At 44.3% G+C, this 27,953-nt stretch overlaps 1 protein-coding gene across 2 annotated transcripts; it reads right to left on the reverse strand.

The window, feature by feature from the left end:
• Window positions 1-151: 151 nt before the first annotated feature.
• Window positions 152-27,867, reverse strand: HADH (hydroxyacyl-CoA dehydrogenase). 2 transcript variants are annotated; one of them, XM_044302000.1, is made up of 9 exons: window positions 27,584-27,867; window positions 18,686-18,814; window positions 13,637-13,794; window positions 11,665-11,791; window positions 6,485-6,574; window positions 6,202-6,274; window positions 2,818-2,934; window positions 648-793; window positions 152-351 (listed from the first exon to the last, which is right to left on the reverse strand). In XM_044302000.1, the coding sequence occupies exons 1-8, from the start codon at window positions 27,704-27,706 to the stop codon at window positions 675-677; spliced, it is 936 nt and encodes a 311-aa protein (XP_044157935.1). In that variant the 5' UTR covers window positions 27,707-27,867; the 3' UTR covers window positions 152-351; window positions 648-674. The 2 variants fall into 2 exon arrangements, with proteins under 2 accessions (XP_044157935.1, XP_044157925.1); XM_044301990.1 differs by lacking the exon at window positions 152-351 and having other exon boundaries at window positions 454-793; window positions 27,584-27,866.
• Between the last annotated feature and the right edge of the window lie 86 nt (window positions 27,868-27,953).

The following is a 27,953-nucleotide window of genomic DNA, read 5'->3' on the forward strand; positions in this document are numbered from 1 at the left end:
TTTGGGGTACATTTACCTATTTAAATTATTTTTGGGGGATCAGAGAAATGACAAAAATGCAATTTTGCTGCAGTATTTTCTGCGTATATTGTTCACTGTGTTAACGTCATAATTATTATTATTTTTTTAAACAATTTAGTAATTTTTTTAACAATTAAACTATTTATTGAGTAATACATTTTTTTTTTTTGGTCCCATTAGGGGACTTAACAATCTGATCGTTTCTGTAATGCTTTTGCATGATAACCATATGCATCCCACAATCATATCACACGGCCCTGATGCGAGTGACAGAGAATGTGGCTCCTAGATCTGATCTTGGGTCCTGGTAGAAATTCCGCTTTGATATATCTATGCGACAGGAAAAGGGAATTAGACTTAAATGTGCAAACAGAGGCGTCATCCACATGCAAGTCAGCTGCACGAAAACTGATCGAGTCAGGTAAACGGCGGCAGAGTTACATGACTGGTTTTTATTGACTCCAGCTTGGTTATGACATAGAAACGTTGTAAGCCGATGTACAAACGGATTTTGATCATAAAGAGATAATCCTTGCTGTAAGGCACTAGAGTATGGACGTATGAAGTGATCCGAAAAATGGTCATAGCAATCATATAGCAAGCAAGAGAGACTGTAGAAAATATACCGTAGGTTCACAGTGCAGCAAAGGGAACTATCTGTACTTATAAAAGCCTTCTCCAGTCTTCTTTCCTAGTTTCTTCTCCGCAACTAGTTTATTCAGCAACTCACTGGGAGCAAAAAGGGGGTTTTCAGGCTCCATCTGGTGCCAACCTGGAAGAAAAGTGGGCATTAGCAGAATTCAAGATAATACAAAATAGGTAGACATTGCTTTAACCCTTTCAGGGCCAAGTCAATTTTGGCAACGACATTTATGCTTTTTATCTCCAATTTTTTTTATATATTTTTTTGTGTGGGATGTGCTAGTTTTTATAGGACAGCTAGGTGTAATGGGGAATAAAACACAATTCTACCAGGGTTTCTTGCGTTTGCTTTTTATGGCCAAAAAAAAATAGCAAAAAAAAACAAAATGATAAACATATTCTGCGGGTCAATACGATTATGGTGACACTTTCAGATAATCATTTTTGGGATTTTCAGCAGGTGATCGGATACAGAGAGTGCCTCGTCATCTGTGAAACTACTGACCATGGCAACTGAGGCCATCAATATCAGATCGGTGGGGGTCTGACAACCGGCACCACCCGCTGATCAGCTTTCCCTTCATTGTTTACCTGCTCGCTGCCCCATTTACTTCTATGGCATGGGGGCTCCCCTACTTATATACTTAAAGGGATTCTGTCACCTCGTTTTCGGTTATAGAGATACGGACATACACGGCTAGATCGCCGCTAGCATGTCCGCAATATACCGGTCCTATAGGGCTGTGCGCTTTTATTTTGTTTTAAAAATTATTTTAGAGATATGTAAATTAGTCTTGTAAGGTGCCCAAGGGGCTGTACGAAGGACAGGTATATTGCAGACATGCTAGCGGCGATCTAGCCGTGCATGTCCGCAGCTCTATAACCTAAAACGAGGTGACAGAACCCCTTTAAATAGGAAGGAGCTGTCCCATACCAACTTCTGTATCCGAAATAAAATATTTCTATATGCAGTATGGATGGCTTGGTCAAGAGAAAAAAAATTTGCTATCAGGGGGAAGACGCTCATAAAAAAGAAAAAAGAAAAAAAAATTTTCGTCATGAATATCCCCTTTACTATCACTTCAGATAAGGGCACACTAGCATGTGAGCCCCGTGCTGTGGACCGCAAATAGCTGTCCGCAATGCAAGGGCACCATCCGCAAGAGACGGTCCGCACAAGATAGGCTATGTTCTATATTTTTTTTTTGCGATGCGGAACCTACAGAAGCGCTTCATAGTGCTTCCGATCTGTGCCTCCACTCCGTATCTTGAGGATTGTGGACCCATTCAAGTCAATGGGCCCGCAACCGTTATACAGAGTGCACGCGGCCAATGCCCGTATATTGCGGCCCTGCCGTGTGTGCGGTCTGCAATATGGGCACAGACGCTCATTTGCATAAGCCCTAAGGAGTACATCTTGCTCTGAAAGACCCAGCACATCTACAAAGGCACTGGAGATGATCAGCGAGTGAATTCTTCCTGCAGTAACAGTGGCGGAAAAATTCAGGTCTGGCAAACAGGGTTTATTCTAGGTCTAACCTGTTAGGATAGGTCATCATTATCAGATCGGTGGGGGTCCGAGTCCTGGGACCCCCGCTGATCAGCTGTTTCAGGGAGCCGCCCCACTCCCCGGAGCTCTGGGAAGCGCAGCCAACCCGAGGCAGTTTCCGAGCACATCGCCATACATCGTACAGTGGCTGTGCTTGGTTTTGCAGCTCAGCCCCATTCACTTTAATGGGGCTGAGCAGCAACTACGCCATGTGACCAACGTACGTTGACTTCACATGTCCTAGGTAGAGGCCGCAGCGCTTATTGAACACTCAGCAGCCCCTTCTAACAGCTGATCGGAGGGGGTGTCGGGTGTCAGACCTCCGCCGATCAGATATTGATGACCTATCCTAAAGAACTACTGCATAACATCTGAGAGGTATTAAAAGGGTTGTTCAGGATTAGCAAAATGCGTCTACTGTTTTCCAGAAACAGCGCCACATGTGTCCATAGGCTGTGTCTGGTACTGCAGCTATTACTCATTTAATTGAAATGAGCAGATGGGGGGCGCTGTTTCTGCAAAAAAATAAAAAATTCCCTTTACTTTAGCAGGTAAATACAATGACATACTATCTTTTGCCAATTCAAATAAATGACTGTGCCTACCATCAATGATGTATTTGCTAGTGTCAAGTCCAACATAATCCAGGAGTTCAAAGGGACCCATTGGGTAACCGGCTCCCAATTTCATTGCCACATCGATGTCTTCCTTGGATGCATGACCTGAAGACACGATTATACATTCCATTAATTGAACACGTAATAAACATAAAGGCAGGTAGGTCCCTGTTCACATTCCGGCTGCTTACTTTCGGAAGGGACAGTTGTTGCTATAGAAGAAGGTATGTAGACATAAATAAGACAACGTCCCACCCACCAACTCTTTACCTACTCATGGGATCATGGCGACTAGAAGGAGTATTACTGATGCAGAAAAATTCTTATCTTTAGCTACATGTAAATGAGGTGCTCGGAGCACCAAGGGGCTGGCCACCTCCGCCTCTTTCTGCTGCCAATCCCCCCCCCCCAGTGAAATCGACAAGGCCAGACACCCTCACTGCTTCAATGCTCGGCCCTGTCAATCTCACTGGGAGGCAGGTGGTAATGTGATGAGAAAAATGAATCCAGCCAGCAAAGGAAGCAATATGGACAAACACAATACATTAGTAAGTGGCTTGTATTAACTTCCTCTACATAATAAATACAATTTGCTGTCGTGAAATAACACCCTTAAGGGCTCTTGCACACGACTGTATGTATTTTGCTTTCCACAAAAAATACAGATGACGTCCGTGTGCATTTTGTATTTTGCGGAATGGAACAGCTGGCCCCTAATAGAACAGTACTATCCTTGTCAGTTTTGCGGACAATAATAGGACATGTTCTATATTTTTTTTTCCAGAACGGACATATGGAAATGGAATGCACACGGAGTAACTTCAGTTTTTTTTTTTTTACAGACCCATTGAAGTGAATGGTTCCGCAATAAAAGCGGAACAGACACAGAAAGAAAATACGTTCATGTGCATGAGCCCTAAGGATGTATTAGACTGGTAGACTGCTAGATCTTCGCTAACAAGCATTCCTATGATCTGGCAGTGTAATATTGCCAGCGATTAACCAATGAAAGAGCAAATGCTCGTTCATCGGACAATTCAAACCTTTCAACAGGTTTAAAAATCATTGGTTGCCAGCGTGGTGTTCAATCATGATCTCCTGCCGACAAACAATGATTCAGTATGAGCAGGAGAGTTCCCCTCTCTGGAGGAGATTAATGCCTGTACGAGCAGGGGTCTCCTCCACTGACAAGCAGGCATTTGCCGGGAAGAAACGCTTCTCTCCCGACAATCGTCTGCATAATCTGCCTGTCTAATACAGGCTTTAATCAGTGACAACTGTTGGACAGAAAATGGCAGCTATTGGTGGCCACCACAGAGGGACAGCGTTTGGGGCAGTATACTGTTCTGCACTGTGGTATATGGTTATGATGGGATGGGATTTTGCACTATGGTATTTCTGACCCTGCCAACTTGTGTTACCACGTCTTCTGTTGACTTGGATCCATTTAAAAATGTGTCCGCTTTTATTTTTATTTTTTCCAGGACCAGGTTAAGTTCCCAGTTCGCCCCTGTAATGGGGAGAGGCAGAAGTGCAGTGGTGCTCCAAGGGGCTAAGCCAGCCCCTCTGTGCTCTGAGAACCTCATTTACATGTAGCTAAAGATAAGAATTTCTCTGCATCAATAATTCTGATTGCAGAGAGAAAGGGCTCCTTCTAGTCGCCATGATCAACCCTACCAGACAGCATGCTTGGTTTAACAGGGGTGATCATGATAACAGATGCTCTTTATGTCAAACCCAATTCTATTTAAAACTGATCAGAATTCTTAAAAACACAATAATTCCACAAACTTTACACAAGATCATTACTTCTATGGTCATAGATGCATTCTGCCCAGGATGAATAGTCATTGGCACAGGGAGAGAGCGAGTCCTGAGGTTGGTGTCTACTATACCGGACATGGAGTATGTCCATAGAGATCTACATATACAAAACAGTGCTAGCTGAGAACCTTGACGCACTCTGTATGCTTATTTACTTGTGTGTCAGAAAAAGGTAAAAAAAAAATCAAGTGACTTGCTGCTCATTATGTGTCCACTAGATGGCAGCAAAGTGGGAGAAAAGTCACACATTTTAGCTTAAAGGGAACCTGTCACCGGGATTTTGGGTATAGAGCTGAGGACATGGGTTGCTAGATGGCCGCTAGCACATCCGCAATACCCAGTCCCCATAGCTCTGTGTGCTTTTATTGTGTATAAAAACGATTTTATACATATGCAAATTAACCTGAGATGTCCTGTATGTGAGACGAGTCAGGGACAGGACTCATCTCAGGTTAATTTGCATATGTATCAAATCGTTTTTTTTACACAATTGCAGATGTGCTAGCGGCCATCTAGCAACCCATGTCCTCAGCTCTATACACAAAACCCCGGTGACAGGTTCCCTTTAAGTCCTAGTTTGTGCTAAATTGTGTGACCTTTCCAACGCTCTTGATATTTCTGTAAAAACTGAGCCAGTTGTTCATTTGTGGCCTGAAACAGTTAACGTGTGCCAGAAAACCGGCGCACATTGCATCTGAAATGTACCTCAGCTCCTGGCTGGATAGATTTCAGTTCTGGCGCACAGGTGGCCCAACATGTGCCACAATTATGAGGAGGCACACGCTTCTTTAAAACTGTGTTGCATTTCACGCCTGCGCAGCGCTGATTGAGGACTGTTGCACACGAGCAAGTCTATTGCTCTGCGTGTGATCCTCCGTTCTGGACTTGCAGGGCATTATACTGATTTATAATGCTATGTGCCTCTGCTTGACCTTATTTCTACAGGGTCATACTGACAGATTTATGTCACTATAATTCTTTAGAAATAAGGTCAAGCAGAGGCACACAACATTATAAATCAGTATAACGGCCTGCGCTCCTGCAAGTCCGGAATGGAGGATCCCACTCATACATGGAGCAACGGACTCGCTTGTGTGCAAAATCTCTTCCACAGTCTAACCTTATGGTAGTGGCGCCCTACGAGTTAAAATCTGACTTTTTAACAAGCGTTGGGACATGACAAGGGAAAATAGCCAAGCCAAATAATTGGAAATATATTAATCGCACTGGTTGCTTTTCTGATAAACAGATTGTTTGCTGGATGCATTTATATAGCGCTTACATAGTTGGCAGTATTGTGCAGTGATAGTCATCGCTCATATTAGAACCTCACAAATTTGAACTCCAAACTAAGCTATTAGTACGTTTGGGAAGGAACCAGGGTACCCAGAGGAAACCCACGCAAACATGGGGAGAACATACAATCTCCATGCAGATGTTGTCCTTGGTCGGATTAGAACCTAGGACCCCGATGCTGCAAAGCACCAGTGCTAACCACTGAGCCACTGTGCTGCGATAGGAGAAACCGCAAACTGTGCAGCGACATACCTCTTTCGTGAAGACGGACGGATTCCATTAGGTAGGGCACCAGAAGACGGTTGACAACAAACCCAGGGGTGTCCTGAAAACAAAAACAGACTATACATTTTTATATAAGTGACAGGAACGCTGGCCGCATATTTATATATGATGAGAGTCATAGTTGCTAACATATGGCCAAGAGTATCGAAATACAGAAGAATGAGGAATTATGGTGGTAATGTTCAAAGATTATAAAAAAACGGTGACATTCTTATCTGGTATCAGAGTTCAGTCTACAGCGCCACTTTACCTTACATGACACAGGAGTCTTTCCAAGTGCTTTACTGAAATCTATCAGAGAATCAAAAGTCGTTTGGCTGGTCATCGGTGTCTTAATGACCTGGAAGATAAGAGCGAAAAAGCACATTAGGAAACCGATGTTAACATTCATATCAATTAGTGTTGATCGAGCACCAAAGTGCTCGGGTGCTCTAGAACACTTTGGGATGCTCGGGCCTCAAAAACATTATGGGCGAGTGCCTGCTGGTGAACCTATAAAACATTACGGGCGAGGGCCTGCTGCCGATCTGACCCTCTAAAACATTATGGTTGAGGGCCTGCTGCTGAGCTGATCATCTAAAACATTAGGGGCGAGGGCCTGCTGCTGATCTGACCCTCAAAAACATTAGGGGCGAGGGCCTGCTGCTGATCTGACCCTCAAAAACATTACGGGCGAGGGCCTGCTGCTGATCTGACCCTCAAAAACATTACGGGCGAGGGCCTGCTGCTGATCTGACCCTCAAAAACATTACGGGCGAGGGCCTGCTGCTGATCTGACCCTCAAAAACATTACGGGTGAGGGCCCACCGCTGATCTGACCATCTAAAACATTAGGAGCGAGGGCAGCCTAATAAGCATGTTGATATGATGGAGGAGGAGGATGAGAAAAGGAAGATTGAACCATATACCCTTTTTAGTGGTGGAAGGGGTGCATGCGAATACAGTGTATTCAATACACCATAAAAGCCACATTTAGAGTGCCTTTATGTTCAGCCGCTTTCCTCTGGTGGAGTAGAGAAGTCAGGGGCAATCCAGGCCTTGTTCATTTTGGTAAGAGTCAACCGGTCAGCATTTTCAGTTGACAGGCAGATACGCTTAGCAGTTATTATACCCCCATCAGCACTGAATACACGCTGTGACAAAACGCTGGCGGCAGGGCAGGCTAGCACCTCCAAGGCGTAGAGCACCAGTACGTGCCACGTGTCCAGCTTGGACACCCAGTAGTTGTAAGGCACTGAGGGATCACTGAGGACGCTGACACGGTCTGCTACTTACTCCTTCACCATCTTCCAAAACATTTCCCTCCTTATGAATTAGGCTGCGCATTAGGGTGAGGGTGCTGGTGGGGTGTCATAAAACTGTCCCAGGCCTTGGAGAGTGTTGCCCTGCCTCTGTTAGAACTGCTGTATGTTCCCCTCGTCTCCCCTCCTTGGTTGCCCAAGGAACTACGTACTCTGCCGCCAGCGTTGTCAGCTGGAAATTTTTGGAGCAATTTTTCCACAAGGACCTTCTGTATTGCACCATTTTGCTCGTCCTCTCCATCACAGGAATGAGAGATGAGAAGTTCTCTTTGTAGCGGGGGTCGAGAAGGGTGAACAACCAGTAAATCGGTGTTGGCCAAAATGCGTATAACGCGAGGGTCACGGGAAAGACAGCATAGTATAAAGTCAGCCATGTGTGCCAGAGTCCCAACAGACAAGACTTCACTGTCCTCATCAGGATGATTACTCTCAATCTCCTCATCCTCTTATGCCCATCCACGCTGAACAGATGTAATAAATGTGCTATGGGAACTACCCTCTGTAGCAGAGGAAACTGTCTCCTGGTCCTCCTCTTCATCATCATCCAATTTGCCCTAAGAAGACGAACTGAGGGTGGTCTGGCTATCACCCTGTGTACTGTCTTCCCCCATTTATACCTCTTCCACATGCAAAGTGTCCGCCTTCATTGTGAGCAGCGAGCGTTTGAGTAGATACAGAAGTGGGATGGTTACGCTGATAATAGCGTTATTGCCGCTGACCATCTGTGTTGATTCCTCAAAGTTGCATAAAACCTCACAGAGGTCAGACATCCATGCCCACTCGTCACTTGTGAAGAGCAGAAGCTGACTGGAATGGCAATGACCATGTTGCAGCTGGTATTCCACTACTGCCCTCTGCTGCTCACAAAGCCTGGCCAACATGTGGAACGTGGAGTTCGCACAACATTTGACAAGCTGGCAATTGCAAGCACTGCTGCAGCGTTGCCAGACCGGTGGCAGCTGTAGATGACTTTCGGAAATGGACAAACACGCGGCGCACCTTCACCAGTAGCTCAGACAAATTGGGGTAGGTTTTGAGAAACAGCTGAACCACTAAGTTGAACACGTGGGCTAGGCATGGTATGTGTGTGAGCTTGCCGAGCTCCAAAGCCGCCACCAAGTTACGGCTATTATCAGACACAACCATGCCTGGTTGTAGGTTGAGTGGCGAGAGCCACAGCTCAGTCTGGTCCCTTATACCCTGCCACAGCTCTGCAGCGGTGTGCTGTTTGTCACCTAAGCAAATTAGTTTCAGCTACTAACTGATGGCTGACTGGTGCTGCATGAGAATTCAGAGGTGGAAGTGGAGGAGGAGGAGGAGAGGGGGTCGCAGCCAATAACGCAGGTTGCGCTAATAATATATATTGCAGCCAGATAAAACAATAGTCCTTAAAAACACCTTTCACCAGTAAACCCTGCCTGAAAAAAATAAAAAACAATTCCTATCCCTACACTATCCGTCCCTTCTGCTGCAGCTCTCCCTGACCAAGACTGAGCCGAACCATATATAGCACCCGATGACGCGTTCCGGCCAGACAATCACTGTAATGCCAGTAACCAACATGGCTACGGCATTACAGTGAGTGCCAGTACCTCCGTGCACGTTTATTGGCTGTGTCACAGCCAACAAACGTGTGTGGAGGAGACCCGAGTATCGAGCTCGTGCCCGAACACCACGATGTGCCAAGTATAGCGAAGCTCGAGTCAAAATGATGTTCGGCCTAGCATGCTCGCCCAACACTAATATCACTATATTTATATATTTTGTTGTGCAAGACTGTAGAGGAGAAAGATGAAATCATACACAGATCTGTGTGATTTTCACTCAAAATAACTATCGTGTATCAAGGCAAACGTTCACTAAAAACCCCAGAGACTTTATTGAGAAAGTCTATGAAAGTGAAAGTTGTAAAAGTGAAGACTACAGCAGCATAGAGGAGCAGGGCATTATTACTCGTGTATTCGCTGTCCCCCTGGTAATGTCTCTGTATAGGACACGATAAATAAGAACACACATGAACATAAATTGCAAATATTTTATTGATAAGTCACATAAAAGACGACCAAAAGTTAGACAGTAATAAATATATTGAATATGATGCAGTAATGTGGTGGCACCGCAAAACAGCACCCCACCAAGGTTACACAAGAATCGTTATATTCCCCAAGTCCATGTCTCTAAATGGCCTAATTATCATCAAGATAAATTATCTCATCCACAGGCCAGAAAGAGACATGAGCTCTAGTAAAAGTGCAAGTGTTGGCATGCTTGCAAGAGTAGCAATGTGTAAATGACACATCCAAACATCGGAGGTCATTATATGCTGCCTACATCCCCCATATATGAAATCACAGCAAGCATAAAACTAACACATATAACAAACACACGTGAAAGTATTGAGGAACCGACCTTGGATCCTTGGTGAGCGGACCCCTGACGCGCGTTTCGCCAAGCTTTTTCGAAGGGGCGTGAAAAAAGCTTGGCGAAACGCGAGCTGGCCTGTGGATGAGATAATTTATCTTGATGATAATTAGGCCATTTAGAGACATGGACTTAGGGAATATAACGATTCTTGTGTAACCTTGGTGGGGCGCTGTTTTGCGGTGCCACCACAATACTGCATCATATTCAATATATTTATTACTGTCTAACTTTTGGTCGTCTTTTATGCGACTTATCAATAAAATATTTGCAATTTATGTTCATGTGTGTTCTTGTTTATCGGATCCATTGAGTTTGTGCTCACATATGATTTTCTCATTTCTATTGAGGAACAGTTCGGTTATATAATGTCTCTGTATAGTAACAGGTTGAGAACATTCATTTTGGGGTGGAAATGGTATGCAAAAAGAGATTTGGAGTGGTTATTTTCCCTTGTCATGTCCCCAAACTTGTTAAAAAGTCAGAATCATAGGGGGCCCCTTCTAAAATGCAGTGCTAGCGAGACGCTTCTCTCGCTATATTATTTTCCCATGGAGCATTGCCACCGAGTCTCCACACACAGCTGGTCTCAAAGCGGTTGTCTCATCTGACTCATTGGCAGCATATCATTAGGACATGCCACCAATGTCAGATAAGTGCAGATCCTGGCTCTCCGCAACAGGACCCCCAAAATAAGTGGAGCGCCGCGCTCTCCTGGGGGCCCATTCTCGAGATGGGTGTGAGTCCTACCCCTGGTGGCACATGCTAGTAATGAGAAATCCCCTTTAAAGAAAGAGACAGCCTAACCTGAGTTGGAAATTAGAAACCACTCATACCTGCTTCTGTCTTAAAGGGGTTCTCTGGGAATTAAGAAAATTGAATACTTAAATGTTACTTTATTATAAATATATTCTCAAATACCTTTCTTTAGTTATAATGACTCGTATTGCCCGGGTAGCAATTATTAGGAGAAATAAAATGGCCACCGTCCTATTAGCACACACAGAACCTGTCCTAATCACACAGCAGGACAAGTTACTTCACAACACTGAGCTAAAGAGCTGCCTCATCCTCCTCTCTGCTCTGCTCGTCAGGGATTATGATCCTGAATACATCTGAATTTTTGTAGGAATGGAGTTCACGAGGAGACATGAAGTACAGAGAGGACTGGCAGGTCAGAATGTGGTAATGGAGACTGCAGACAAGTGCTGCTGCTCATTATCCCCACCTCCTCTCTGTACTTCTTGCCTCCTCATGAACTCCATTCCCCAGAGATTCAGCTGAAGATCTTATCACCTCTATTCAGGATCATAATCCCTGACAAGAAGAGCAGAGAGGAGGATGAGGCAGCTCTTTAGCTCAGTGTTGTGAAGTAACTTGTCCTGCTGTTTGATTAGGACAGGTCTTGTGTGAACTAATGGGACAGCGGACATTTTGTTTCCCCTGATGATTGCGCCCCAGACAAAACGAGCCATTATAACTAATGTACGGTATTTGGGAATGTATAATAAAGTAATATTTAAGTATTTTCATTTTCTTAATTCCCCTTTAAATGGCAGACAGGAAAGGGTCATTAAATTGAAAAAAAATCCACTTTCACCTTCATATCGAATGATGGCGGCAGCTCTGTGGCTTACAGTACAATGTCACTATTTCACTGTCCACAATATATACAGGGTTTTGCTGCAATCCAAACACACAAGCTTACCTCAACCAGCTTCATCAATGGAACCGGATTGAAGAAATGCAGCCCTCCAAACCGGTCCTGCCTGGTTGTGGAGTTGGCGATGTCAGTTATTGGCAATGAGGAGGTGTTGCTGGCAAATATGGTATGTCTGTAAGAAATTAAAGAACAGTCAACTCAGATACAGACTAGGCCTCCATCTTATATTCAGTGATAGGATGGCACAGAAGGAAATATAATGCCCTTCAGCTCACAGGCTGCTTCCAGATGCCCAGCAAACAGATGCATTTTAATGCCCATACTATGCCCAGAAAGCACAGGTCTCCCACTGGAACTGGCATAGCATCTGCACTACAGACTCCAATATGTAGCCAGGTTATGGCCAAGTGAATGGGACCACCATACAAGAAATATAAAGGGATCTAGACCAATACTGTAATATGTACATCTAATATCAAAATTACTGACGAGCAGGAAAGTTTTGGATATTAGTGGAGAATTCATATTCTAGACACCATCAGCAAATTGTTTGTGCAGTATATAGCCATATTCTATTTAAAGGGAACCTGTCACCTCAAAAACGCATATGAAACCGCCAGCATTACCTTATAGTAGCCCCCAGTCTGTTAATAATCATGCGCTTGATCCGGTAATCTGATGCTCCATAGATTAAAAAAACTAAGTTTTAAGCGCCATCAGCCCTATCCTGCCGGTCAGCTTGAAGTCAAGGGGGCAACAGCTTCCTTGCTTCAAGTCAAGGTAAGCACGCCCCCCCACACCCGTCCCCTCTTTTGTTAGATTGACAGCCTGCAGTGAGGCCGGGATCACATAAGTCTTGCGCAGTGTGCTCCTTGGTAAGGTGCAATCCCGTCTCCGCCTGCAGCCAGTGATCACGCTCACGAGGGCAAAGAAATTGCACGCGCGCACATTAGCCAGCGCATGCACTGTGCATCGCTGAAACCCGGATTACAGCAGCGAGACTTATGTGATCCCGGCAGCACTGCAGGCCGTCAATCTAACAATTGAGGGAACGATTAGGGGGCGCGTTTACTTCGACTTGAAGCAAGGAAGTCGCTGCCCCCTTGACTTCAAGCTGACCGGCAAGATAGCGCTGATGTCGCTTAAAACATCATTTTTCTGAATCTCTGGAGAATCAGATTACCGGATCAAACATATGATTATGAACAGACTGGGGGCTACAATAAGGTAATGCTGGCGGTTTTATATGTGTTTTTGAGGTGACAGGTTCCCTTTAAAGAGCATCTGTCACCCATCTTGTAAAAATCAGTTATGGTGCTCAAGAGAAAAAGAGAAAAAAAATGTTTCATATGAATGAGGGCTTCAGTGCACCGAGGGACGTGGACGGCACTGGAAACTTGAGGTGCATCAAGTGGTCCGGTTCCACCCCCCGGAGCATTCAAGCCCTCATTTGCACAACAAAAGTATTTTTTCTTGGGAACGTCACAACCATTATTCATACATTTTAATCAGCAGGATCAACCCCACCAGAGTGCCTGGTTTAATTTTTCCTTCACATTACACACTGCTTGTATCCAAGGGTTATGGCCACTGCTGCAGTGCACATATGAGGTGGCTGGGACAGGAGCTGCTGTGCATGTGTGCCTATGAGCACTCCCACAGTCCCGGCCACCACAAGGACCGTGCAAGCACGACCACCATTGCTGGATTACAGGGTGGACGTAACCTCTGGAAATGAGCAGTGTATAATGTGATGGAAAAATGAGCTGCACTCGTGCTCTGACAGCATGGACCGGCAGGAGTGCCGATCCAGGCTATTTAACCCCATACATGGCACCCACTGCATGTAAGCGGTGACAGAGGGAGTGGACTCCCTTTGTCTCCCATAGGCACCACACAAATGCGATGTCCTAACAGATCTTAAAATCTCATGACTTGGAGCAGAGAACATATTATGCTGTGCACTGTGCGCCATTCTTTACGTTCTATTGAATACGTATTTAGTAAGGTGTCCTACTCTGGAGCAAACTTATCCAGTCTCTTGAAGAGTTCGTTTTTCACTTCCAGGTTCTCCACAATGGCTTCCACCACTAGATCCGTGCTGTGTACCACGGCCGCCGGGTCTGTGCTGGTGCTGAAGTGCGACAGGGTTTTCTCAATAAACTGAGAAGCAGCCTGGAAAACATGGAGGCAAATGAGAAAATGAGCTACACCAAAGAATTCATTTTATGGGATTTAGCACACATTATAAGCACTGCCTTAAACAGGGGGGCCCGGAATGCCCTGTGGCAGTGTCTGATCGGCGGGAGTCTGACTGCTGGGGCCTCCGCTTTTAATAGCAGGAACTCTAGTGGAATACATTTATTTGCAAAGATTAAATTGCACCTCCACTCATACCCATTATTATAAAAGGTCCGCAGGCTGAATCCAGATTCCAAACCTATGTGAAGAGGAGATTCACTGTAAAGCACAGTGTTCGATGCTCCATGTTAAAGGGGGATGTCCTAGTGAGAAATTCCCTTTAACGACCAGTTAGAGTTGTAAAAGTGCAGGTACACGTTAAAGTCTGTTACTTGACAAACACCTCTATGGTATGTGGACACAACTTAAGGGTCTATTCACACGTCCGCAAAATGGATCCGGTTCCGTTCCGCAACGTTGCGGAACAGATCCGGACCCATTCATTTTCAATAGGGCTGGAAAAGATGCGGAGAGCACACAGTTCGCTGTCCGCATCCGCACTTCCGTTCCGCAAAAAAATAGAACATGTCCTATTCTTCAATGCCAGAATTAACAATGCAAGTGTGAAAGTATGGGATTGGCACTCATATACGGAACAAGAACATGTTTAATATGGTAAAATAAAAATCAACCTGTGACATACACAATCTCAATAGAGATGCAATCCTGATAAAAAAAATACAAGGTAAATGAATACAATAATAAATCAAAACACAATATGCATTGTTATCACACAGAGACTCATGAGATCAACCAGTTCCTATTTATATTTTAAAAACGTAGGAATATCGCTTGGGAGGATTGTATGAAATTTAACCCACTAGGAGGAATACCATCTAAAGTGGCAGAGACCGACGGCACTATTGTCTCTCTAACATACTAGTTCATAACACACATAGGTCCATACTAGAAAAAGCAGGAGAGGCGACTAAGTGCCATCGGCTCCTGCGTTACTTCCGATTTTTTACAAAATAATTTTATAACATTGATATTATGCATATTGTGTTTTGATTTATTATTGTATTCATTTACATTGTATTTTTATCAGGATTGCATTTCTATTGAGATTGTATATGTCACAGGTTGATTTTTATTTTACCATACTAAACATTGTTCTTGTTCCATGTATGAGTGCCAATCCCATATTTAAATATTAACCAGACTTAGCTTTGAGGGGTGTCCCAATTTCAGATTAGAGCCCCTACCCTGAGGGGATAGTGGTGAGCGGATCTCTTTTTCCATTTTTTTATGACAAGTGTTAAAGTAGCCTTACAAAGAAATATGCTTTAGGCCGCATGCACACAAACGTATGCATTTTGTTGTCTGCAAACTGTGAATCCGCAAAACACAGATGCCGGCCATACACATCCCCCACTTTCCGCGGCCCCTACTGTAGAACTGCCTATTCTTGGCCACAAAACGGACAAGAACAGGACATGTATCTTTATTGCAGAACCTCTGCAAGGACATACAGATGCAGACAGCAAACAGTGCGCTGTCCGCATTTTTTGCAGCTCCATTGAAATGAATGGGTACAAAAAAAAAAAAAAAAGAAGAAGATCGGATGCAGAACAAATATACAGTTGTTCCCATGAGGCCTAACTGCGAAATGCTGCACCATTTCAGAGAAAAAAAACTGCCAGGCACGAGAAAAACTGTCCCTAACCAAGTATGCATGACTGAAAGGCGTCTAGTAGTGTTGATCGAGCACCAAGGTCTTGTGTGCTCGAGTAGAACACTTTGGGATGCTCGGGAGAACCCCAGCACAATGGAAGTCAATGGGAGAACCCCAGCACAATGGAAGTCAATGGGAGAACCCCAGCACAATGGAAGTCAATGGGAGAACCCCAGCACAATGGAAGTCAATGGGAGAACCCCAGCACAATGGAAGTCAATGGGAGAACCCCAGCACAATGGAAGTCAATGGGAGAACCCGAGCATTAAACCAGGCACCCCCTGAGGGGAAGGTGTCCGGACTCTAGTCAGAGCAGGGACTCCTAAGCCGAACTCCATATATAGCTATGTCCATATATGGAGTCAGTGCTTGGGGACACCCAGTGTATTTAAATCTAATTTAGCCTCTATTTCTGAAAAGTTTCTGGCGGGAATTGAACTCCCAACCTTCTACATTACAGCCAAGAATGTTAACCACTACACTATAGAGCTGCATGGCCAGTTATATTTTATTTTTAGTAACTGGCCATGCAGCTCTATAGTGTAGTGGTTAAGGTTCTTGTCTGTAATGTAGAAGGTTGTGAGTTTGAATCCCGCCAGAAACTTTTCAGAAATAGAGGCTAAATTAGATTTAAATACACTGACTCGAGCACACGCAATATTCAGCCGAGCATCGCGATCCACACTAGTATCTAGAAATAGACAAATAGGGAGAAACCTGTCAATCAAGCCCCCCGGGCAATGACAAGTCCGAGGGGTGCCGCCCAGCTATTTTTAAAAGCAGGTTTTCTCCACTGCAGCATCACAAAGTAAAACATAAGGGGTCATTTATCAAACTGGTGTAAAGTAGAACTGGCTTGGTTGCCCATAGCAAACAATCAGATTGTCGTGCATTTTCATAAATGTACAATCTTATCGGAAGATATTATAGTCTAAATATCAATGCCCATTGCCTTTAAGTGTAATCAGAGATTGAACCAGAGTCTGATATTTCTCTATAGGGTTGAAACAGGCCAAGATGAGGTTATGCTGAGTTCAATTTGGGTAACATGTTTGTAGGGACATAGAATGTATTGTCTTTTAAAATTATTGTGAGCAGATGTAGTATATCTGTTAATACTATGATGGGTCCTACAGACATGTATCTGTGAGAGACAACCATTTGAATAGCATTGTATTATTTTACCTCATTACAAAATCATTAGGCAAGTCTACTTTGGATGTATGAATGTCCCATTCATGTCTTCATAATTATATTCTATATATTCCTGTGTGGTGTATTTAAATTTGCAACATATCTTTAACCAATGACTTATATAATATGTCATCTATGTATAACAGTGTGTTTATGTGTGTGTACATATATATATATATATATATATATATACATACACATACACACACATTAGTTAGAATATATATTTTATGCTGTGTATATCCCACTGACCATATAGACTTTTAAGATTTAGAAAAGTATTGAAGCTATCGTCTTACTAATTGGATTTCATGAGGAAAGCTGAATATTATTAGCCAGCCATGTGGGCAAGTTAATGAATCCGGATGTTAAGTAAAAGGAACCATTGTCCATAAGAAGACAGTAGGAGATGGTGACTCCAACATGTCTAGATTAGGGGTAATTAAAATGTCAGGAAGAAACCCTTAATATTGATGCATATTCAATAGGTTAATAAGGTCATGTTAATGTATTATTAGGTATTTAGAGTTAATGTTGAAATTGTCATATGGTACAACAGTGCCATCTAGAGGTAAATTAATAATAGTATGTCATTTTCACCAGTATTCCAAGGGTTAAAATGACATCATTGGTATCTGCATACGAATACACCCACCTTGTCTGATTGGAGATCCCTAATTTGGAAGGGGGTGAGTTTTTAGATAACATGGGGTATAAAGTATGCATGTAAAAACATTAGAGAGGGAGCTATCTATGGACAAGCTATCTATGAATCTACACTCTTCAACTTAAATAACTGCAACTAACAATTTACTTCAACAACAAAAAGAAACTTGGATTAATTTTTGTCTACTGGAAGAGTTTTAAGAAACCTGTCCATCCTTGACTTGGTAACGTATGTTATATTTTTGCTTGTGATATTATTAAGATATTCCTCTAAGCATATAGTCAAGAGTTCCCATATTGCGGGAACGCATAGTGTTAATCACCTCCCTAATGCTAATTGTCCTCTTAGCAAAGATGCATATTGCTAATGGGAGATTAGACATTGTCTGAGTAGAGGAAAACTCTGGGAAATTATATTTCCATAGTCTGGTTGCTGAGTGGGATATAATATCATATTAATATCATTTATATTTTTGATTGTCATAGGATGAGACAGAGTTAAGGGACAACATTTATTGCTCTTGTATAAATCTGTATTTTGTCATGTTATAACCTGTTGGTAAACAGAAAATCCTGAGCTTCTCTTGATGTATTAATTATTGGTCTGTTTGATAAAGATATAGCATTTATTTCTTATCATATGTTATTTTTAATAATTCTGTGCTGATGAGAAAGTGATAGTGGATCACATCTCCATCTAGTGGTGGTTTGTTGGTACTGCGTCAATTTGTCTATCCATTGATCTTATGTCAGTTTTATATTGGATTTGTACTCATTTATAAATAAATTATTACATATATTTTGCATAATTGGTTGCCCCTTTGTTTTCATTAATTGCATAAATTAAATTTAGAGTCTCAAGATAAAAGAAAGGCGTTTTATGTCCGCCTAGTGGATTTTCTGACTGATTTCCATATTTTATTTAAAAAAAAAAAAAAATTATATAAAATATTTATATTTTATATAAAAGATATATTTGACAAGATGCCAGCTTTAATTTTGGACAGCTCCTCTGGAAAATGAAAGGTGGAATCTGATTGGTTGCTTTTGGGCAACTAAGCCAGTTCGACTTTACCCCAGTTTGATAAATGACCCCCATAGTTCTTTGTAATGAAGGAGCAGAAGACAGGGCATCAAACAGACAAGGTACCAAGTGACCCCTTATAAATAAAGGGCATTGTTAAGACTGACTGTGGTTTTAGGCTGTGAGAAATAAGCTCATCTAGAAGTCTCTAGAGCCCACATACTGCAGAAAATATATGAAGGCAGAGTAAGATACCAGAATGTCACCTCAGGCTTGTCTGCAAACATCTTCTTGGTGACTCGTTTCAAGCTGTCTTCAATAGTTTTGGTGGACTTCTTCAAGATGTCATCCGTCTGGTCCACTAATACTACAGTGTGTCCGGTTGCTGCAGCCACCTGCAAAAATGCAAAGGAAACCCCCAAAAGTGAATAACGCCAGCACTACACACTGAACGAGCGCAGGATCGCCTATTTCCGTCGACCCCATAGAAATAAATGGGAGCGGGGGCCGCGCAAGTGCAGTATGCTCCCATTCACTTCTTTAGGGAGCCGGCTTGATGGTGGTGGGACCGGAGTCCTCCAGCCACCACCTTGCGGGGCTCTGTTCTCGATATAGACAATGGGGGCATAACCTAGCCAATTGTCTATGATGAGACAACCCAGAGCTGAACCCGGACATACCCCCGTTTTCACCCAGGCCGTTTTCCAAGCTGGGGCAGCACTAAAGCCCGCCCACTAGTGCCGGTGATGTCACCAGGCTCACTGCTGGGCGGAAGCCTCCGCCAAGCAGTGCCTATGGAGAGCCCGTTGCTCATATTAGGGGTGCTGCCTGGGTGAAATCTGAACCTGGACAACCCCTTTAACAACACATACATACAGCTGACATACTGACAGAACCTCAGGCACAACGTCCCGTCTGCTCCAAATCCGCAGTGTAAGGATATTTTCCCCTGTGCGTTCATGTGGTATTGAAAATCTCATTCATTAGCATTCAAGTCTCATTTTGAAGATTTTTGGTTAAAATGCTTACCCTAAAATCCGCAACAAATCTTTCATCTAAAGTAGATTTTTTTTATAGGGAATTCTGGGTAAGATGACCTTAAAGGGAACCTGTCACTGGGATTTTGGGTATAGAGCTGAGGACATGGGTTGCTAGATGGCTGCTAGCACATCCGCAATACCCAGTCCCCATAGCTCTGTGTGCTTTTATTGTGTCAAAAAACCAAATTACGTACCGGTAATTCCCTTTTCATGAATCCTCCATGACGGCATACCATGAGAGATGACCCGCCTCCAACCAGGTAGGGACAGGAAGTATAAGTTTGACTCTCCTCCGGCTCCTCCTCAGTGTCTTTCTGGATCGACAGCCTAGAGAGTGTTCTTTCGAATCTTTTTTTTTTTTTTTTTTTGCACACCATCACCTATGTGTAGGCCTATCATAATCTTATGAACGTATATATTTACATATATCCCTTTTTTTTTTTTTTTTTAGGGTGGGAAACCCCTATGCCGTCATGGAGGATTCATGAAAAGGGAATTACCGGTACGTAATTTGGTTTTTCCCTTTCATCCTCCATGACGGCATACCATGAGATATAACATATTAACAATTTTAGGGGGGGATTATAGCTTGAAGGACTTTCCTCCCAAAGGCTAGATCCTGACCTGCCTTAACATGGATTCTATAATGTTTAATAAAAGTATTAGGGCTAGACCAGGTGGCTGCCCTACAAATTTGCTCTAATGAGGCGTTTGCCCTCTCTGCCCAAGAGGCCGAAACCGATCTCGTAGAATGAGCTGTAAAGGCTTCAGGAGGTGATTTCCCTAGCGCTTTATATGAATCTGAGATCGCCGTCTTAATCCATCTTGAAATGGTATTTTTTGTCGCTCTCTGCCCTTTGTTTAAGCCAAGAAACTGAACAAACAAGGAATCCGTCTTTCTGAAAACCTTCGTGGCCTCTAAATATATAAGCACTGCTCTCCGCACGTCCAATTTATGAAACCTCTCCTCCCCTTCTGTTTTCGGGTCGTCGCAAAACGAGGGAACCAATATCTCTTCTTGCCTGTGAAAATTAGACACAACTTTGGGAAGGAAGGAGTTGTCTAACTTAAACGTAATTCTATCTGCAGAGATAACACAGAAAGGTTCATTAATTTTCAGGGCCTGGATTTCACTAACCCTGCGGGCTGATGTAATTGCTACTAAGAACAGGGTTTTAAGTGTTATATATTTTATAGAGACAGATGATAAAGGTTCAAAGGGGCTTTCTGTTAAACCTGATAGAACTAAATTAAGATCCCATGGTGGAGTCATAGCTTTCAATGAAGGTCTCAGTCTATCTGCCCCTTTAAGGAATCTGACAACCCAAGAATGATTTGCAATTTTTTCATCAAAAACTGCACTAAGGGCTGATACGTGAACCCTCAAAGTATTGGGACGAAGACCTTTCTCCAGCCCAGACTGTAAGAAACCTAGAATTGAAAGGACCGAAAAATTTTCAGGGGATACTTTTTCTTTTACACACCAGGTATTAAAGGTTCTCCAAACCTTATTATAGATCTTAGAGGTTGTCTCCTTTCTACTGGCCGACATAGTATTGATGACGGGATCTGTCAGGCCTTTAGCTTTTAAGATCAACCTTTCAGGTTCCAAGCTGCCAAATGTAGCTTTTCCACCTCGGGATGGAGAAGGGGACCCTGCGACAACAAATCCTGATCCCAAGGAAGGATCCATGGACTTTGGATTGACATGATCTTCAAAAGAGGAAACCATGATTTTTTGGGCCATAAGGGAGCTATCAAAATAACATGGGCTTTGTCTTGCCTTATCTTCTTTATCACCCGAGACATTAGTTGTAGGGGGGGGGAAGGCATAAGCTAGATGGAACCTCCATTTTATTGAAAAGGCATCTATGCCTTCGCTTTTGTCTCTTGGATTGAGGGAGAAGAAACGGTCTACTTTTGCGTTTGTGGCTGAAGCAAAGAGGTCTATTTGGGGAACTCCCCACTTTTGGGTTATTTGGAGAAAAACTTCTTCCTTCAGACTCCACTCTGTTTGATATATCTTGACCCTGCTTAGGAAGTCTGCTTTCACATTTAAGCTTCCTTTTAAATGGACCGCTGAAAGGGATCTTATATTTCCTTCTGCCCAGGAAAAAATCTTTTCTGTTATTTGACTCAGACATAGGCTTCTTGTTCCGCCTTGATGGTTTAAGTACGCTACCACTGTGGTGTTGTCTGATCTTATTTGGACATCCTTTCCCTCTATGTCTTGACTCGACACTTTTATGGCCTCCCAAACTGCCATCAATTCTTTTTGGTTTGAGGACCAAGTTTTCTGGTGGTTTACCCAGGCCCCCTGGAAATAGTGATGAGAGTAATGCGCTCCCCACCCCCAAGGACTTGCATCTGTAGTGATGAAAACCTGTTCCTCCGTATTCCACGGAATTCCCTGGCGTAGGTGGCTTACTTGCTTCCACCACTGAAGACTCTGATTCACCGAAACAGGAACCAGAACTGTCTGTTCCAGAGAGCCCTGGCTTCTGTCCCAGCAGGCCAGCGTCCACTGCTGTAGAATTCGAGAGTGGAACTGAGCCCACTTTACTGCAGGGATGCAAGAAGTCAGGGTCTCTTGTAGTCTCATGGCTTCTCGTATCGAACAGGATGGATGACTCTGAAACCGTGAGACCTTTTCTACCACTCCAGAGACTTTTTGTTCTGTAAGAGACGTTTTTTGACGAGTGGTGTCCAGGGAGAGACCCAGGAAAACTATTTCCTGGGACGGGATTGGCTTTGATTTTTCCCAATTTATTAGCCATCCCGCCAGATACAGCGTCTGGCAGGTCACAAAGAGATTGTTCTCTAGTGACTGTTTTGACTCGCCTACTATCAGTAGGTCGTCTAAATACGGAATAATCAAGATATTCCTCCTTCTCAGGTGGGCCACTAGTTCCAGCATCACCTTTGTGAAGACCCTGGGGGCCGATGTTATCCCAAAAGGTAATACCTGGAATTGAAAATGGAACAGAACTTTCCCCAAATAAACCGCTATCCGCAGGAACTTTTGGGACTGTTTGCATACCGGAATGTGGTAGTATGCGTCTCTTAAGTCTAGGGAGGCTAAAAAGTCCCCCTTTTTCAGCAGATTCACGGTTGATCTTATTGTCTCCATTTTGAATTTGTTGTACTGTATGAATTTGTTTAAGTTTTTTAGGTTTATTATTAACCGAAATTTCCCGTCTGGTTTTTTTACTAGAAAAACGGTTGAATAATATCCCTGACCTTTTTGAGAATAGGGAACTGGAATTATGGCCCTTTGAGCCAGAAGCTTCCGAATCCCTTCCTCCAGATTTGTTTGGAGAACAGTTGTCTTTTGAATAGGAGTTACCCTGAAAATATTTGAGGGAGGAGGAAGACGGAAAACTATTTTGTAGCCTTCCGAGATCGTATTTAAGACCCAAGGGTTTGTTGTAATTTTTTCCCAGTAGTCTAAAAAACAACTTAGTCTCCCTCCTACCTGAGCACTGGCGTCATTGCTTTGACGGTTCCGTATTCTTTGAAGAAAACAGGTACCCTCTACTCTTCTGGTTTCTTCCCCTTGACCAGCCTGAGTCCCTGTTAGTTTTCTTTGCTTGAAAGGGGGTCCCTTTTTTAACTCTCCGAAAGGGAAATTTCCTCTTCCCGGAATCTCTGGGAAAAGTCTTCTTAGCCTTTTCTAGGATGGACTCTAAATCCTCCCCAAACAATAGATTACCATGAAAAGGTAAGGTACATAATTTTAATTTTGAACTGACCTCACCTGACCAGGATTTTAACCAGAGGGACCTTCTTGCCACGACCGCTAACCCAGATGCCTTAGCAGCTATCCTGACAGATTCCGCAGTGGCATCAGATAGGAAATCCACCGCTTTGATTAGGAGCGGAAAGGAATCTTTAAGATCACCGTATGTACTACCGCCTTTCAATAGGGATTCTAACTGTGTGAGCCATTTTTTTAATGATCTGGATACTGAGGTTGCCGCTAGGTTTGGTTTGAACAGAGCAGCACAAGCTTCCCATGTTTTTTTAAGAGTCTGATCTGTCTTTTTATCCATGGGGTCCCTTAATGACCCCATGTCTTCAAATGGTAAGGCGTTAGGACCCTTCACTAATTTAGACAGAGAAACATCTATCTTAGGGCAGGTGGTTAACAAGGCTTCGTCTTCGCTAGAAAAGGGGAGACGTCGCCTTATTGTCCTAGGAATGAATAGTTTCCTATCCGGGGACCTCCATTCTCTTTTAATCAGATCGTGCATGTTTTTATGCACCGGAAAACCTCGGTTAGATCTCTGTTCAAAACCACTGAACATCTCGTCATGGACTGATCTACAGATTTTTTCATCAGAAAGATCCATAGTGGCTCTAACTGCCTTAATTAATTCTCTGGTATCTTCCGATGAAAAAAGATAGTTTTTAAATTCGGAATCTGAACCAGAATCTTCAGACCCGAGTTCACCTGACTCTGAGTCCTCCTCAAATTCTGAATCAGATGCTTTTGTCGCTGGTCCCTGCGCCTGTTTGGAGCAGGAAGGAATTAATGAGGTGTCTGACATAGCAGCCCTGATTTCTTCCCTAATTGTGTTTTTAAGTTCTTCTTTTAGGGACGGAACTAAATCCTTAGAAATGTTGTCAGTGCATTTTTTACACACTTTCCTAGCAGAAGAATCAGAAAGTTTAATAGAACAGAGACTGCACTTTTTTGCCCTCTGACTAGATTTTGCTTTCTGAGCACTCTCTTTCTCGCTCTGCACACATACAGAAAGAAAGAAAATACATAAGGGTTAATCTAACAGAATATACTGCCTTTTACCCTTGTCCTGGTAAATTACTCACTAGTACGGATCCCTGAGTGTTCTCCATAATTTCACCTGGGTCCAGCATCTTTTTTAGGGAATCAAAAGACACTGTTCCCCCTCTTAAATAGTTTTTACCTCCAGACCTCAGATCAGAGGACGACTTCCGCCATAATCCTGTGCGTTTTTTTAATTTTCCCGCCGCCGCCGGCATGCGATCCACCGCCCGGAAGTGCTCTCAGGCCCCAATCCGGAAGTGAGCTGTGGAACGCTTCGTGGAACGCATGACGCGCGTCCACTTCCGGTGACGACACTGAGCGCCGGCCATGCCGGATCGCAGTGTGGAGCATCGCACCGACCGGAGGGACTCCCTGAGTGTCCGGCCCCACATGGACCTGTCTGCCCGCACCAGCAGCAGGTAAGAGACAGGTCTTCCAGAGCCCGGCTTCCCCAATGGGGACCGGACCCTGCTGCCTCCTCACATGGCATCTTTCCTTCTTCTACTTCTTTCTTCATGGTCGGCGACCATAAGAGAAAACCCATCTCCTACCTGGAGGGACAGGAAGACACTGAGGAGGAGCCGGAGGAGAGTCAAACTTATACTTCCTGTCCCTACCTGGTTGGAGGCGGGTCATCTCTCATGGTATGCCGTCATGGAGGATGAAAGGGAAAAAACTATTTAATACATATGCAAATGACCCTGAGATGAGTCCTGTACGTAAGATGAGTCAGGGACAGGACTCATCTCAGGTTAATTTGCATATGTATCAAATGGGGGTTTTGACACAATAAAAGCACACTATGGGGACTGGGTATTGCAGATGTGCTAGCGGCCATCTAGCAACCCATGTCCTCAGCTCTATACACAAAATCCCGGTGACAGGTTCCCTTTAACTACACAATCAGTGAGAACTCTGAACCAAAGGTGAAGTCTGGAGACAAAACCGGCCGGTAACTGATAGTATTGTCGAGGTCAGCACAGACTACGTCAACCATTAACCAGACCCATCAGAGGAAGCCGCGTCTGCACTGAGCTTGCTGGGACCCCTTACACTAGTACTATGTTTGCAATGCTTAGATATGCCTATATGCATCTAGAACAGGGATCAGCAACCCTCAGCACTCCAGCTGCTGTGGAACTACAACTCCCAGAATGCACACTGACTCAGCTGTTCTTGTAACTCTCATAGAAGTGAAAGGAGGATTATGGGAGTTGTAGTTTCAGAACAGCTGGAGTGCCAGAGGTTGCTGATCCCTGTTCTAGTTATCCTTTACAACTATTAGATCTGTGGGGGGCCCACACCAATCATGAGAATGGGGGCCCGGAATGCCCTTTTAAAGGGGTTGTCCCGTTAAGTCAATTCAAACTCCTATCCTCCTGAAATATTTGATTGGCGGAGGCCCCAGTGGTCAGACCTCCGACAATCAAATATTTCCACTAGAAGGGGACCCATCCCTGTTTGAGTGGAGCGGCATTCAACTCTATGGGCCCGCCGGACATAGTCAAGCACTTGTACCTGTCATATAGAGTTGAATGGCGCAGAGGACATGCTTGCGGATCTTGCGACTATGGGATAAGTTGTCTTAATGGGACAATCCCTTTAAAGGAAGCTGGATCAGCACCACCACCTCGGACCTGGAATCGTGTAATATCATATATCAGGGGAGGTGAGATGCAAGGGTTGTGCCATAAATGCCAGACTTCTGGGACCTGCATTATGTGGGGATAGGAGGCCCCTACACTTAGCTCACGTGGCTGCCAGGTGGACCATCGATGGAAAAGTTTGCCTACCGATGCGCATCTCTCTATTGGCTTTCATGTATCCATAATTCCCATAGAAATGAGCTCTCCATACATTCTCCAACTGGATGCAGTGTATGGCGGCAGCCTCACCAGATAGGGGACCCCATTCTCTAGTGGTGAGACCTGCATCTATCCAACTGTTATGGAATACCCTATGGACAATATTGGGAATAGCAGACTATGGTCCAGATTTATGAAGACTGGCGTGTGCTACACCGGTCAGGATGAACCCTGCGCTGCAAGAGGAGGCATTTCATTTATGACGAGCGGCAGACCTCATGATAAATGAAATGCCTCCCCCAGGAGGTCCGTGCGCCAGACTGAAACCTACTCTAGCTGGTAGCTGTCATAGACTTCATTTACAATGGTTTCCGGTGTAAATGATGATAAGGCCCCTTTCAGACGAGTGAGTGTCACGCTCCGGACTCGCAGCGCAGCACCCATCCTGAACTTCCAGCACTGCCGGTGTCACATAGCATTATATTGATTGATGATGCTATGTAACCCTTACAGTTCTGGAATGTATTGGATAACACTCACAAAATTCTGTCAGGGTTACCTAGCTCCATAAAACAATATAATGCTACGCGACCCGGTTAGTGCTGGGAGTTTAGTACGGGAGCTGCACTGCGAGTCAGGAGCGCGACACTCGCTGGTCTGAAAGGCCCCTTTACGGTAAGGCTACTTTCACACTGGCGTTTTGGCTTTCCATTTATGAGATCCGTTCAGGTTTCTCACAAGCGGTCCAAAACGGACCAGTTTTGCCCTATTGCGTTCTGAATGGAAAAGGATCCGTTCAGAATGCATCAGTTTGGCTCCGTTCCGCTTTGTAGGCGGAGACCAAAACGTTTTGGTGTCCGTCTGACGAAACTGAGCCAAACGCCAATTGACACAATAGAAAACGGATCCGTCCTCCATTGACTTTCAAAGGTGTTCAAGACAGATCAGTTTTGGCTATGTTACGGATGCAGACGGTTGTATTATCTGAACGGATCCGTCTATGACAGATCCGCACCAAACGCGAGTGTGAAAGTAGCCTTACTGGCGAGGGCGGTAAAATACTGGTTGTGACTAGATTTCGTTGCAATGGCGTTCAAAAAGTCACAAAACCGGGGTTTGCAACTCTTTAATGCCAAAAGCACAACGTAGGGAAACGATAAATCTTCCAGTATAATGTGCTGATGGGAAGAAGGTCGGGCGCATTTCCCGCTGAGTCCTCCATAGACTTTACTGGCCACGACGGACACTGCGACGCCCCCTAGTGCTCTAACCCTTGGTTGCTAATGGAGATTAAAAACATATTAAGGAACCTATGACACAGCACTGCCCATCTGCCCTGTGCCCGGGAGGTGGCAGAGCTCACAGTCATTACATACAGAGTCTGCACGACAAATCGCCCATGTGTGACCAGGTGATGGTTTTCTACAGAACTCTTCTATGCCACTCCATATGTACAGGGGGCGCCCTGTTCCGTGAGAGCAGTGCTGGCATACTCGGGGGAAGGTCACATGACTGGCAGGCGCCGCTCACCTGTGCGATCCCGGCTCCCATCAGGCCTCCTCCGATCACCGTTACGTGCTTGATGGCGAGCTTCTTGGCGGCGGCGCTGGATGACATGCATCTGGCAAGGAGCTGCCGACTACCGGAGGCCATGTCTGCAAATACACCTGGGAGCTGAAGGACACACGCCTGATGGAACTGACAGCAGTGACGTCACCAGAGAGCGCCGGGAAAAGAGGACAGAGGGGCGTACAGGAGGTCACATGACTGGATAGGGCGCAGGGAAGAAGGCGAGCTGCTGGCTACATCCCATGCGCGCTAAGGACCTGTTGACTGGACCTGGTCACGTGACATCTCTGAGTCACGTGGCTGAAGAAGACAGCTTTATGTAGCAGAAAGC

This window comes from Bufo gargarizans, chromosome 1 (assembly GCF_014858855.1).
Source record: "Bufo gargarizans isolate SCDJY-AF-19 chromosome 1, ASM1485885v1, whole genome shotgun sequence".
Taxonomy (NCBI): domain Eukaryota; kingdom Metazoa; phylum Chordata; class Amphibia; order Anura; family Bufonidae; genus Bufo; species Bufo gargarizans.